We start from the raw sequence: 13,587 nt of genomic DNA on the forward strand, positions 1-13,587 counted from the left end.
TGCATTTCTGTAAAACTGAGCAACTCCCACCACAGGTTTCAAATTTTGGTAGCAATTTCTCACAAGAACTGTTGCACTCACTACTGAGAATATGGAGGGAGGGTGGGTCCCCCCTCCCCCATTTTTGTGCCAGAGACACTGTTGGAGTGTGGACTTCAGGCACGTTGTGTTTTTAAAGCCCTCTGGATTAAGCAAATGCTTTTGTCTCCGGTCCCTGGCACTCTTGAAAGCGAAGGCAACTCATATCTGAAGAACAGAAAATGCTGTGACCAGTTTGATTCTCACCATTTTCTGAGCGATTCCTAGGCACCAACCCTGAATGTTGGGAACCTGAGATGCTGCTGCCTGCTGCATCCGTTGCCAGGGACTGGGCCCAGGGGCTCTTCTGGACCTTTTCCACCCCTCCATGGATGCTGCCAGTGATGGAAACTGAGCAAGACTGCCTTCCCCAGGCTCTTTGTCTCTCCTCATGGTTCTTCTGTGCTCTGACCTGGCCCCACATGTGCCCTGACGTCTCCTCACACGCCAGGGCCCAACTCCTTTGTGGTTGTGGTGGATAGCTGAGATGGCCACGTCCTGCTGATGCCATTTTAAGCAACAGCAGCGTGTGGAGGGGTGGTTAGAAGGGTCTCTGCCCTAGTTGAGGACACTTGCACAGGCATGAGGGGAGGGGTCAGGAAGGTGCCTGGTCTTACTCAAGGGATGCAGACAGCCCGGATGACATCATCTGGGAGGGACACCAAAATGACAGTTGTAGGAGCCCAACATGAGGGGGGATCGGTGTCTCCTACCCTAGTGGAACCAGAGAGGGCTGAGAGATGTCTGAGCAGGCTGCCTGCCCCTTCCCTCATTGCATGGCTTGCGGGATGGGCAGGGCCTTCTGATCAGAGCCCCACCATTGGTTCTTTACATCCAGCACCGGGCTTCTGCACTCTCCCTCATTGCCATGGGGAAGGCCATGAGCTGAGCAATGAGGGAAGGGGCGGGCAGCCTACGTAGTCATGTCTTGCCCCTCCCCTCCTGCCAGACTCTGGAGCAGTTTGCCCCCTCTCTCCACATCAGGCTTCTGCAAAAGTCATTTTGGTGTCACCCCCTAAAATGCCAGTCCCGGAGGCTCGCCGTGAGGAACGGTGGGTGCACAACAGAGGGGCGGTGCCAGGGAGGTGATGGTACCTTAAATAATAGGCTGGAATGTCCCCAGCCCTCGTGACACCACTGAATGAGTTGCCAGGAGGCTGCCACTGAGTGTTGGGACAGCCAAGCCCTTCTAGGAGGTGAGGAAGGGGTGTTCTGTTCTGAACAGGGCTGACTTGGGCATGGACTAAAGAGGCCTGTGCAAGTCTGAAAGATGTCAGCAGCTCTCAGAGGCAAGAACTCATCCTTCTGAAGAGCAGGTTTTGCACAACTGAACACTAGAAAGAGCATCGAACGGCTCTGGAGACAAAACATGGAAGGCAGGAAAAGAACCAAAAGGTGGGGGGTGGAGCAGCTCGTGTGTCTGAAGATGGTGCCACAACAGGAACATGCAACAGCTCTGACCCCTTTGCTGCCCCCTCTCTCCAATGGCACCAGGGAGGGAAAGAGATCGACTTGCCCGCCCAACCTCTTCACCTCTGCTGTGGCTTTGCAGGAGTGCCCAGGACATGCAGATGGTGTTCCCGTGAGAATTTTCAGCACCCAGAGAGTCTTGTTTAAAAAAAATAAAAGGAAATCAAACTGTGCGACACGTGGCTACCCCCACTGGCTGACCTAAGTGGCCTGCTAGGTCGGCCCGGAGAAGACCACATTCTTCCTCCTGCTGTCCTAGGCTGGACCAGTTCATCGCAACATGACAAAATGCCCAGTTTTGGCCCGACAGGTTCATAGCCAACCGCCACTCACAGTGGTCACAGAATGACAAAGTGGGGAGGGGACAAGGGGGTCTCCAGGACATGAGCAAGCACACCCCAGGACTTTGCGGGCTGAGTTTCCCATTCCTGACTGCAAGGCAGTTAAGAGAGTGGGGACTGGCAGCAGGAGCGGCAGCAAGCATGCTCACAAAGCAGGTGCACTAGATGCATGTAGTATGCTGAGGTGGTGGCTCTCTGGAGAGCAGAGTGTGGTGGTGGAAGGGTAGGACAGGTACCTTCAGCATCTCCTCCTCTTCCGGGTAGATGGGGTCTGCCCTGGCTAACATCTGCAGGAACTCACTGGCCCCCAGTGGCTTCTTCGGGAGCTGCAGGAGGCGCCTCTCACTGAGTACGGCCTGCACTGCTTGAGCCATGAGGCCTTGGCTGTAGCCCTCCGACACCTTGGCCAAGGCGCTGACGTCCAGGGTGCTGGTGACTGTGCCCCCATGCTTCTGAATCAGCCGCTGCCAAGTCACTGTGGGGGGGGGGTAAGGAAGAGCAAATCAGGCATCTCAAACTGACACTGCAATCTTAGGCAGGTCTACTTGGAAGCAAGTCCCATTGATTTCAATGGCACTCACTCCAAGGCAAGTGTGTAGAGGATTTCCATCTTACTCCAGAAATTGGGGGAGGGGGGGTGATATGACAGTTCTCTTCATATCGTCTCTGGCTGTTTTCAGCTATTGGGGGGGAGGGGCTGTCCCAGCCAGTGCTGAGGGATGGATAACAACTGCAAGTGTTTGGGAAGATAACTGAAAAGGCAACAATTCCCCAGCCCCCCCCCCCCCCCGTGTGAATCTGAGGCCCTTCAAGTGGTGTCTTTGCAGCATCCACAGGACAGAGACCTGCTCTCCTAAGAACATAAGAACAGCCCCACTGGATCAGGACATAGGCCCATCTAGTCCAGCTTCCTGTATCTCACAGCGGCCCACCAAATGCCCCAGGGAGCACACCAGATAACAAGGGACCTCATCCTGGTGCCCTCCCCTGCATCTGGCATTCTGACATAACCCATTTCTAAAATCAGGAGGTTGCGCATACACATCATGGCTTGTACCCCATAATGGATTTTTCCTCCAGAAACTTGTCCAATCCCCTTTTAAAGGTGTCTAGACTAGACACCAGCACCACATCCTGTGGCAAGGAGTTCCACAGATCGACCACATGCTGAGTAAAGCAATATTTTCTTTTGTCTGTCCTAACCCGCCCAACACTCAATTTTAGTGGATGTCCCCTGGTTCTGGTACTATGTGAGAGTGTAAAGAGCATCTCCCTATCCACTCTGTCCATCCCCTGCATAATTTTGTATGTCTCAATCATGTCCCCCCTCAGGCACCTCTTTTCTAGGCTGAAGAGGCCCAAACGCCGTAGCCTTTCCTCATAAGGAAGGTGCCCCAGCCCCGTAATCATCTTAGTCGCTCTCTTTTGCACCTTTTCCATTTCCACTATGTCTTTTTTGAGATGCGGTGACCAGAACTGGACACAATACTCCAGGTGTGGCCTCACCATAGATTTGTACAACAGCATTATAATACTAGCCGTTTTGTTCTCAATACCCTTCCTAATGATCCCAAGCATAGAATTGGCCACCTTCACTGCCGCCGCACACTTTGCTTCTGAAGAGGATCTGCTTAGCACAAGCTTTGACCTGGGAGGCTTCGTATGCCCACATCCTCCTCCCTCCCAACTATAGCGTCATTCCAACAGGAGGGGCAAGGAAGCCAGGATCTTCAAGCCAGGAAGATCCTCTCCAGCTGAAGGGGCAAGTGTTCCAGGCAGGAAAGCTGCCACTGAGGTCCACAGTCCAGACCCCAGAGCCCAGCTGAGAACCGGGAGGGTCCTAAGGCCCCCCAGCACCTCCCCACAGCTTTGCCTTCTGCTGCTCCCTCCATGGGCTGTTACGGCAGGTCTCACCATAGCGTGAGGCATAATCCGGTCTGGGGATCATGAGGATCCTCTCGTAGGTCTTGCAGAGCCCCTTCAAGTCCGCCAGGTAGGGCTTGTTGGAGGTGCCCATCAGCAGTACCCGGTCCTCTGCCTTAAGCAGGTTCAGCGCCTTGGGCAGGTCCCTCTTCAGACGCCGGGGGTCCAGCTGGAAGCCAGGAAGGCAGCAAACCCCACCTCAGGCCTTCCCTTCAAGGGGGGGGGGGTTGCCCTGGGCCCAGATGCCTGCAGCAGCTGAGGATCTCTTCCACGGCCCCATCCCAGCTCTTAATTGGGAGCCCCCCCCGTGGGGCCCCAGCTGCAGAGGCCCATACATCCTGCATTAGAGGTGCAAAGAAAGAGCGGGAGCCTCTCAGCTCAGTCCTAGAGAGGCAACAAGGGTGCTCACATGCCCCAGGGGTTGGGGTGTCCCACACCCTGCAGAGTGTATGCAACCCCTGGTTTGGGGGGGGGACGCCAACCCTCAGCTCTGCTGATGGGACTTTGGCTCTAGGGAGGGTTCTGGCCCTGCAATGCCCCTGCCCCACCTACCTCTTTCTCCTCTTTGGGGACCTTTTTGTAGAATGTTTTCTCAGCATCCCCCACCCAGATGACAGATGGCTGCAAGATGCGGGCCACCTGTAGGGGCAGAGGTGTGAGCAGAAGGAAGACCCTGCTCTCTGCAATGGTGGTCAGTTGTGCAGGAGGGCCGGAGACTGAGGAGCTCCCAGCAGGCTCTGTGCACTCCCCACAGAGGGCACCAGCCCTGTAGCCATGGCCAGTGAGCTGTAGCCAAGGCTCATAGGAGCTGGTGACTGGCAAGGAAGCGGGGGGGGGGGGGAGGCTGCTTCCATAGCCTATGCAGGCCGCTTGTCTTCACACGATTTGAGCACCCAAAGCACAACATCAGCATTTTCCTTCTCTCCACCCACCCCTACTGTCATCCTCACTGGGCCACCTTCCTGCAGACCCATACCTTGAGTACCAGGTGGACCATCATCTGGAGACCGCTTTTGCCTGGGTACTTCCCAGCCAGGTTGTCTGGCGAGAGGTCAAAGAGGTTAGCACCTGTCTCAGTGCACACTGCATTTACCAGCATCTTCTTTCCGGTGCCCACTGGACCGGCCAGGAGGATGGACTTCACCAGGGGTGCCAACTCATGCACTGCAGGAGACCCTGGGGATGGGACAGGGAGGGGGAGAGAGAGAGAGAGAGAGAGAGAGAGTGCACAAGAAGTGCCCTGCTGGATTAGGCCTACCTACTCCTGCTTCCTGTATCTCTCAGTGGCCCACCAGATGCCTCAGGGAGCATCTGACAAGACAAGAGACCTGCATCTGCTGCCATTCCATTGCACCTGGCATTCTAAGGTAGCCTCCTTCTAAAACCAGAAGGTTACCTAAACCCATCTTGGCTTGCAATCTGCAATGTTCTTCCATAAATGCGTCCAATCACCTTTTAAAGGTATCTAGGCCAGACGCCATCACTACATCATGTGGCAAGGAGTTCCACAGATTAATGACATGCTGAGTAAAGGAACATTTTCTTTTGTCTGTTCTGAGTCTCCCAACAGAGAGAGAGAGAGAGAGAGAGAGAGAGAGAGAGAGAGCGCAAGCAGGCAGTTTGCACACAGGAAATACAGCACAGTACTTAGAGAAGACAAGGATTTGATATGTCAAAAGAGTGGGTGGGAGACCCCCTGCCACTGCAGGCAGGATCTTACCCAGACGCAAGATGGCATACATGGCAATGTTCTGGCGCACATCCAGCATTGAAGGCGTTGGTTCAAGCTCCTGCTGGCGCAAGATGGTGCCCAGGTAGCAGAAGTCACCTGGAGAGAGGAGAAGGAAGTCTGAGAGTGGGACTCATCCCGGGTGGAGGCCCAGGATGATGCCTGCTCTGGAGTCCCACCATGACAGCCCCCTCGAGCTCAGCATCATCTTCAACACGGACTGCCGGCACTGGAGAGCATTCCTTCCCAGCCCTACGGAGAGGTGTTGCTAGGGATTAAGACAGGACAGGGGTTCTCAAACTTCTCCGGAGTAAAAGTTTGCGCAGGGGTGACGCTATCCCCAGGATCATGCTACTGCGGGGCAGGGGTGTTTTTTAAAAAATCTAACTTACCTGCTGCCGAGATCCAGTGGGTGTGGGGAACCCGCAGAGCCCTCTGCAGGACTCCCTGCAGCTTGTAGACAGTGAAAATAGCAATTGCCACCCACTTCTGGGTTGTCGCTATGAAACCGGAAGTGGGTTGCGATCACTATTTTCACTTTCTGCAAGCTGCTGGGAGCCCTGCAGAGGGCTCCGCAGGGCTCCCTCGGACCCTGGCAGCAGGAGTTGGGTTTAGAAAAAAGTTCCTCTGCCCTGCAGCAGCATGATCCTGGGGACAGCGTCACTGCCCCCCCGCTTCCCCTGCCGTTTAAGGAGGCAGAGGCTATGGTCCTGAGGCTGAGGCGTTATGATACCCAGTTTAAGAACCACTGAGACAGGGGTCAACCAGTGAGCTACAGCCCCTTCCCCAAAGTCTGGTGCTCCACTAGGCCCTCCTGGATGGCTCCTGAGTGGAAGGGACCCCCACTCAGTGAGTTTTGAACCATCTACTGCTGGTTGTGGGAAGTAACCCTGAAGGTCAAGCTCTGCACTGACAGTTCAGTGATGCACTACAGCACTTTGTACAAGCTTAAAGAAACATGCTTTAGGGCTTTAGCTTTAAGCTTTAGCTCACAAATGAAATGCTGTGGCTTAGGAAGGAGGAGGAACCAAAGCAACGAAGGTCCAAAACAGAAAATCTGGCTTTCATTCATGAAGCAGGGAGATCTTGGCAAAGCTAAATACCAGTTTGCTAGTGCTGTGCTAAAGCCCTAAAACAGGGGTGCTCACACTTTTTTGGCTCGAGAGCTACTTTGAAACCCAGCAAGGCCCGGAGACCTACCAGAGTTTTTTTTACAATGTTCGCGCCATCATAACATATAACATTTATGTATACAATGTATGTTGGTGTACCTTGAGCCCCACTGAGTATAACAGGACTTACTCCTGAGTAGACATGCCTAGGATTAGGCTGTGAGGCTGCAATCCTAGCCACACTTACCTGGGAGTAAGCCCCATTGAGTACAATGGGCCTTACTCCTGGCGTTTCCTCTCAGAGGCACCTGAAGGGGGGGGTCGGCACTCCGCGATCTACTCATTTTGCCTCGCGATCTACATATTGAGATAGATCCACCTCAATCGCGATCCACCTATTGAGCACCCCTGCCCTAAAACATGTGCTTTTAAGAGTGTACGGAACTGAACTGTCAGCTGGTCTCAAGAAGGGCACTGCAGCCCTTGGCTAGAGGTAGAAAAAAGCACCCAGAACAACAGGGAAGTACTAGAGGAAAGGCCCATGGATGAGGGACATTTTCGACAGAGGTGTGCGAGATGGAAAAAGAGGATACAGAGAGGGGGTTCTCTCTCTCCCAGGAGCACTAGGAAAGGTAGGGCTACCCAAGGGAAATCAGCCTATCCTGACTCTCCTGCCAAACCACAGAAAGAGCCTCCATCTAGATACAGCCCAGAAGGGACATGTGTTGCCATGTGGCTTTGTGGACAACAGTCGTCCAGGCAAGGCAGTCCCAGCACCAGCCAGTCCAACGCTCAGCCAGACACCCCTGCATAATGCCAGGTCAAGCTGGGTGCTGGAGTGGCCAAGGGGGAGACCGGGCTCTTTCCATCCTGCCTCAAGAGGGTGGCTGATCTTGGGACACCAAGTGGTGGCTGGGGACTGTGCCTGCCCTAGTCCACAGTTTGTCCAGGCCTGCTCTCCTGAGCACTTTCCTTCAGGCACTTTGGAAGCCCGTGTGCTGCTCTGGAGGCAGGCACACCCCCAAGTCAAGCACCACTTCCCAGCCTGTGCCCAGGGCAGGGGGAGGTCGCTCACCTGAGTAGTCAGCCAGCTGCACCTTCTGGGGCTTCTTGATGATGCCCTGAAGAACCAGCTCCTCATATAGGGACTCGATGCTCCTGCAAGGAAGTGGGGCAGAGAGGCCAGTGTCACCCTGCTCTGCTGCCTCCAGAGTCACCCCTGCAAGCAGAAGCCCAGGGCCATCCCAAGGAGACTGCCTGCTTGGGAAAGAGATGGACTAATTCCAAACTTGGCCTCAGTGCCATAACCACAAATGCTGCTCCCCCTGCCTGAAAAAGTCGCTTCTGGGGGCCAGGGGGGCCGCAGGCAGCCTCCTTGGCCCTTCATAGGCCATCTAAAGCCTCAAAAACAAGCATGAAAATGCCACCACCCCCCCAAAAAAAATATGGTGCGGGGAAGACTTATGGGTGCCCCTCAAAAGAAAAAATATGGCGGAGCAGGGTGCTGTCTGGGGTATTTGCTCCCCCTGATCCCCCCCCCAGGCACTGAGTGGGATATGATGGCAAGGAGGCACTCCTGCCTAGTCCTGTAAACTACTCATCCAAGAGAAGTTGGGGGGGGGGAAGAGGCTCAGGGTGGCGTATGTTCTGGAAGCGCGTGCTAACGTGTGCATGCGTGGGGGATCATCGCAGCCCTCCTGTGCTGCCCCCCCAACAGAAATGGCTGACGTCAGAGCTGCGGCTATGCAGCTTGAGGTTGAGAGTAAGACCAACCCCCCCCCCCACATCTACAGAATGACATGAAAGTCTCTCCTAACTCAGCCGGGTTCCAAGAGGCACAGATTTGTGGAGGAGAAGCAAGCACCTGTCTGGGGTGAGGTCTTTCTCTTTCTTGCCTTTCTTGTCTTTTTTCTGCTCCAAGAAGGTCAGAGAAAATGAATGCCCGACTGGGGCCATGCGGGAAGGGCTCCTTCTTGCCTCCAGCCCCTTTCGCAGCCCTGCCCCAATGCCCCTGGGACACAAGGAAGCCTCCTCCCCTCCCACCAACCTTGCCGCTCTTCGGCTTCTGGGGCTTTGCTGCTTTGGTCTCCTCCAGGTCCACAGCAAACCGCAAATTTTTCAGCTCCTCCCTCATCAGCTCATCCACCTGGTAAGGCAGGGAGGAGGAGAAGAGGCCCACTCAGAAAAGAGCCAGAACCCTGCTGGCAACTGTAGCACATCTTGCACCTCTGCCCTGCCCCCACAGCTCTGCTCCTGCATGATCAACCCGGGGAGAGCCCATTCCAGGACCCCCCTCCCTCTGCCTCAACACTCACCTGCAGCCGGACCTCCATCGCCACCTCTTTCCGCTTCTCGGCCTTGATGATCTCTGTCTCAAAATGTTGATCAAAGTTGATGACCTCATCACGGTCACTCCAGAGGCCTGGCAGGATATGGGGAGAAGGAGAGGCACGTCTGATAGCACTTGCGCCACAAGCCGCAGCCAGTAGTGCCCTTGACGCACAGGGGTGATGGCTGTTTAAGGGGATGGCCAGGCCCCAAGAGCCATGGCCGCTGGGAACTTAGGGGTTTCATCTGGGGAAAGGGCAATCGGCAGGACTCTGCAGCTGAAGAGGTCAGTCCTGTCCCTCTCCATCACAAAGTTAGGTCCTCCCCCAAGTGTTCATGTCATGCTCCTGGCTCAGGCGCTGACCCAAGGGACGGAGGGAGCTACTTGTGGATTCAGAAGAGGCAGCAACACCTGCCTTCTTAATGCGGCTCCCTCACTCCCTTGCTCCCCCCACCAGCAGCATCTGGGCACGCAAGACCATCTGCTTGCTTTGGGCAGTGGTCAGGTGAGCCTCAGAGGTCACTCCCTCCTGCTAGTTGGTCCATCTGTCCCTTACTTGTGTACTGTATGAAATTTTGATTGATGGTCGCCAAGAACTTGGAGGGGGAGAGCTTCAGCCCTTCGTCTTCCTCCTGAAAAGAACCTCAAAGCCAGCTGATTAACGGATCTGTTGCACACTGTCCTCTGGCCCAACAGTCCACCCCCAGCCGTCTCCTTCCTTGCTGTGGCGGCTGGGAGGACCTGAGGGTGGGAGGGGGAAGCACCCTGCCAGGTCTGCAGCTGGGGCTCAGGTGCCAGCCAAAGGCTCCCCCGCGCAGGCAGGCACTCTCACCCCTTTCTTGTCTTTGGCTTTCTTGGTGGGCTCCTTCTCCTTCTCCTTCTCTGCCTTCTTGCCTTTGTCCTTGTCCTTGTCCTTGTTGGTGTCCAGCCTCACCTCTGCAGCCAGGTCCAGCTCAGTCCTCACCTGGGGGTGGGTGGCGAGGCGAAGCGGCCAAGTCACTCCAGCGGTCTGGAGGGACAGGAGGCTCGCCCAGAAGGTGCCCCACGCTGCTGCAGGTGCCCACCTCCTCCGGGGTCTTTGGGGCAAAGAGTACGCTGCTGCCCCCAATCTCCTCCTCGGGGAAGTCCGGGAAGCGGCCGGTCAGGTCACTGGGGGCAGAGGGCTCATCAGTGGTCTGGGCGGGCGGGTGGCAGCCAGCCGGGTGGGGGGCCGCCCCGCTCCGCCCGCCTCGCCCGCTCACTGGCACTCGATGAGCCACTGGCGCAGCTGCTCCCGCAGCGCCTCGCGCATGCTGGGCGCCTCCACCTCGAGCAGCGCGTCGTGCACGTTGTCCAGAGCCTCGCGGTACTCGGCCTCGTAGTCAGACTGGCGCATGCGCCGAAACTCCTCCACCAGCAGGGCGCGGATCATGGCCGGGGTGGAGCCCGCCAGCTGCGGCTCCAGGGCCTGCGGAGGGAGGGGGCGCGGAGGGAGGGCTGCACGAGCAAGCGGGGGGGCCGCCCGCCTCCGGCTGCGGCGAGGCCATCAGCAGGCGCGCAAACGAGCCCTAATGAGCCGGCGAGGGGCGCGCTATGCGGCGGCGGCGTCGCCCGCCTCATCGCCCCGCAAATGGCTTTTAAATGGCTCCTTCCAGGACGCAATTACCGAAGAGCTGAGCTCGCACTCGCCGGCGGGGGGGCGCGGCCGGCCCGCTCTCCAGAGGCCGCCCCCCGACAGCCGGCCTGGGGAGGACAAGCCGGGCCGCCGCCCCCGCGCCGCGGGAAGCGCTGGCGCAGCCCCGCCCGTGCAGGCCGCGGAGCCGCCGCGCTGCAGCCCTCCGGCGGCCGCTCACCATGCCGATGAAGGTCATCTCCATCTGCCGCACCATCTTGGTGGTCCGTCGCTGCAGGCAGCCTTTCCAGACCTGCGGGCGAAGGGACGGGGCGGGGGGCCGTCAGCGCCCTGGGGCTGCACTCGACGGAGCGCCCCCGCTGCAGGCCCGCGGAGGGAGTAGCTGCAGGCGCCTGCCTGCCCCCAGGCCAACCCGCCCTCCCAAGGCCAAGGGAGGCGCAGGCTGCCCCCTTGGTGCCGGGTGCGGCGCCGCCTCTCCTCGGCGGGGGCGGCGGCGCCTCTCCTCGGACCCTCGGCCAGAGCAGGGCCCCGGAGAGCCCGCCGCCTGCGCGGATCTGGTCCGTTCTACTGCCCCGGGGGAAGGCTGCGGCCGCTTGCGAAGGCCGTGGATTGACAGGCGACGGAGCGCGCTAGCGCTGCCCGGGCGCCCCAGGAACCCATGCCAGCCCGCAGCAGATTTCGCGGGTGGCAGGCCAGGGCACCGAAGCTGCAGTCAACGCGCTGCGGGCCGCTAGCTGCATCTCCCCGACGGAGAACAGCCGAGAGAGCAGGAGCAGGAGCACGGCCGGGGTGCGGGGCTCCTGACGCCGCCGGAGGACGTGGCCACGCACCCTCCTCTGTCCCCCGAAGCCCACTCCCTGCCTGCCCTGGCGCCTCCCCTCTGCCAGGCGCAGGCAGATGCCGGGAAGAGCCGGAGCGCCGTCCGCACATGGGGGGCAAGCGGGGTCTCGTTACTCTCCTGCCGCGTTCTCTGCCGCGAGGGCCGGCCAGCCGGTGCGGGGAGCGAGGAAGGGCCGCCCAGGCAGTCCACGCCAGCAGGTATCGCTGCTTGGTGTGAACCCCGCCGAGAGGGAGGGCGCTGCGGGGCCTGATGCCAGCGCCTCCTTTCGCCATCCCTCGAAAGGGCAGGGCCGCGGGAAAGGCGCCCCGTCAGCTCCATTGCTCGGCCCGCCCCCGCCCCCTCGAGGGCAAAGGGCCCGCACCCGGCACCGGGACGCCTCCCCGCCGGCCCTCACCTTCTGGATGCAGGTGGCCGCCAGGTCGCGGTTGGGCTCGACGATGCCGCCCTCCCGCACCTTCCGCTCGCGCTCCTCGTCCCGCCGGATCTCCCACATGAAGCGGGCCCGCAGCCGGCCCTGGCGCATCCGCTCGGCCATCTGGATCAGCCGCACCGCCTCCTCGCGCGGCATCGCGGTCCGCGACGGCTGCGGAAGAGCAGCCCGGTCATGGCGGGCGCGCCCCAGAACGGCCCGTGGAGAGTAGGAGCGGGCGGCCCGGCCGGCGTGCCTGGGCGCTCGCGGGAGGGCTTGCCCCGGCCGGCTGCGTCTGGTCAGGGGGTGCGGCTCGGTCCTCCAGCGAGCGCCTGAGCACGGGCCCGGGCGGCCTCGCACGAGTCATCCCTCGGGAGCACTTCCCGGCCGGCGTGGCCGGAGGAAAGCGAGGGGGGAGCGGCTCCGGGGGCCGCAGGGGCCGCCGGGGGCCGCGGGCAGGGCAGCTGGGCGCCCCCCTCCTCTGCCCTCGCCCAGCACTAGCCGCCGCCGCGCGGGGATGGGCACAACTCACGGCCGCCGCCTTGCCCAGCGACACGCGCGCCAAGATCCTCGACAGCGCCTCCCGCCGCTCCTGCAGGGCCTTGGAGTGCTCGCTCAGGAAGTACTTGGGGATGGGCACCTCCAGCTCCTCCTGCGGGGAGAGGCCCGTTCGCACTGGCGCAGTCGCGCACCGGCCCGCACCGGAGAGGAGCGCGGCCGCGGCGGGGGCCACCCACCGGGGTCAGGCGCAGCTCCTGCAGCACGTGGTCCATGTAGTGGTACTCGGAGAGGTCCAGCTCCACCAGCTCCTGCTGCAGCTCCAGCAGGCGGCCCAGCACGGCGTCCAGCAGGCGCCGGAGCACCAGGCGCTTCTGCGGCTGCACCACCTGGTCGTAGCAGGCCTCGGCGCGCCGCGCCACCTGCACGTAGCGCACGAAGAGCGTGGCCAGCGCGTGCCCGAAGGTCGCCCGGCTCCGCTCGGGCCGCGCCGGCTCGGCCGGCAGCTCCTGGGCCAGCAGCTCCTGCAGGATGAGCCGCGCCTCCCGCCACAGCTGCCCGTACGTGCTGCGGGGAAGCAGGGAGGGAGGGAGGAAGCCACAGGCGCTCGCCGACGGCCGGGCTCCCTCCAGCCGCCCACCAGCAGCCCTCCCCCCCGGATCCGCGGGTGTGGCCCGCCCGGCGCCTCTCTCGCCAGAGCCGTGGCAGAAGGCGAGGGCGGGGAGCCGCCGACGGGCGACTCGGGCCCGCCCCGCCTACCTGTTGGACATGATGTCGCCGGTGCCGCTGCCCGGGGGCCGCCAGCCCAGTTCGCGAGCAAGCAGCCCGCCCTGCCCCGCCCCCCATTGTCCCTGCCCGTTCCCGGGGAAACCTGAGAGTCGGCCTACCTTGCGGGGGCGGCCGCCCGGGGCGCGGGGCGCGGAGTCCGCGAGCGAGAGGGCGAAGAGGCCCCGCGCCTCCGATGCTCCCTCCCCCGCCGGAGCTGCCCTCTCGCTCGCGTATCTCCGCGGCCGCCCCCGTAAGGCGGGTGTCTCGGGGCAGAGACCTGTTCCCCGCCCCACTGGTGGGCAGCAGAAGGGAGCGCTACTACGCCGCGGGAGAAGCGGCTCCGGCGTCGGGCCGGTGCGCCGCTCTCCCTCGCGGGAAGGTCTGCGGCGGGCAGAGCCGAATCTCTTTGCTAGTTCTGCTCTGCCTTTTTCTGAGATGCGCCATCGAGAACGGGACTCCACACTCCAAGTGTGGCCT

At 60.4% G+C, this 13,587-nt stretch overlaps 1 protein-coding gene across 1 annotated transcript in view; it reads right to left on the reverse strand.

Moving 5' to 3' along the window:
* The window catches only part of IQCA1L (IQ motif containing with AAA domain 1 like), a 14,528-nt gene extending 1,416 nt beyond the window's left edge, over positions 1-13,112 (reverse strand). The window contains exons 1-18 of the mRNA XM_066627494.1: positions 13,102-13,112; positions 12,582-12,909; positions 12,356-12,496; positions 11,830-12,018; positions 10,815-10,886; positions 10,224-10,429; positions 10,047-10,131; positions 9,815-9,946; positions 9,539-9,614; positions 8,969-9,075; positions 8,701-8,799; positions 8,518-8,564; positions 7,729-7,811; positions 5,533-5,640; positions 4,789-4,988; positions 4,365-4,451; positions 3,804-3,981; positions 2,126-2,364 (exon numbers count right to left, since the gene is read on the reverse strand). Of these exons, the coding sequence (XP_066483591.1) occupies positions 2,126-2,364; positions 3,804-3,981; positions 4,365-4,451; positions 4,789-4,988; positions 5,533-5,640; positions 7,729-7,811; positions 8,518-8,564; positions 8,701-8,799; positions 8,969-9,075; positions 9,539-9,614; positions 9,815-9,946; positions 10,047-10,131; positions 10,224-10,429; positions 10,815-10,886; positions 11,830-12,018; positions 12,356-12,496; positions 12,582-12,909; positions 13,102-13,112 (2,388 nt within the window). The remainder of the gene's footprint in view (positions 1-2,125; positions 2,365-3,803; positions 3,982-4,364; positions 4,452-4,788; positions 4,989-5,532; positions 5,641-7,728; positions 7,812-8,517; positions 8,565-8,700; positions 8,800-8,968; positions 9,076-9,538; positions 9,615-9,814; positions 9,947-10,046; positions 10,132-10,223; positions 10,430-10,814; positions 10,887-11,829; positions 12,019-12,355; positions 12,497-12,581; positions 12,910-13,101) is intronic.
* Positions 13,113-13,587: the final 475 nt, after the last annotated feature.

Source organism: Tiliqua scincoides, chromosome 5 (assembly GCF_035046505.1).
Source record: "Tiliqua scincoides isolate rTilSci1 chromosome 5, rTilSci1.hap2, whole genome shotgun sequence".
NCBI lineage: Eukaryota > Metazoa > Chordata > Lepidosauria > Squamata > Scincidae > Tiliqua > Tiliqua scincoides.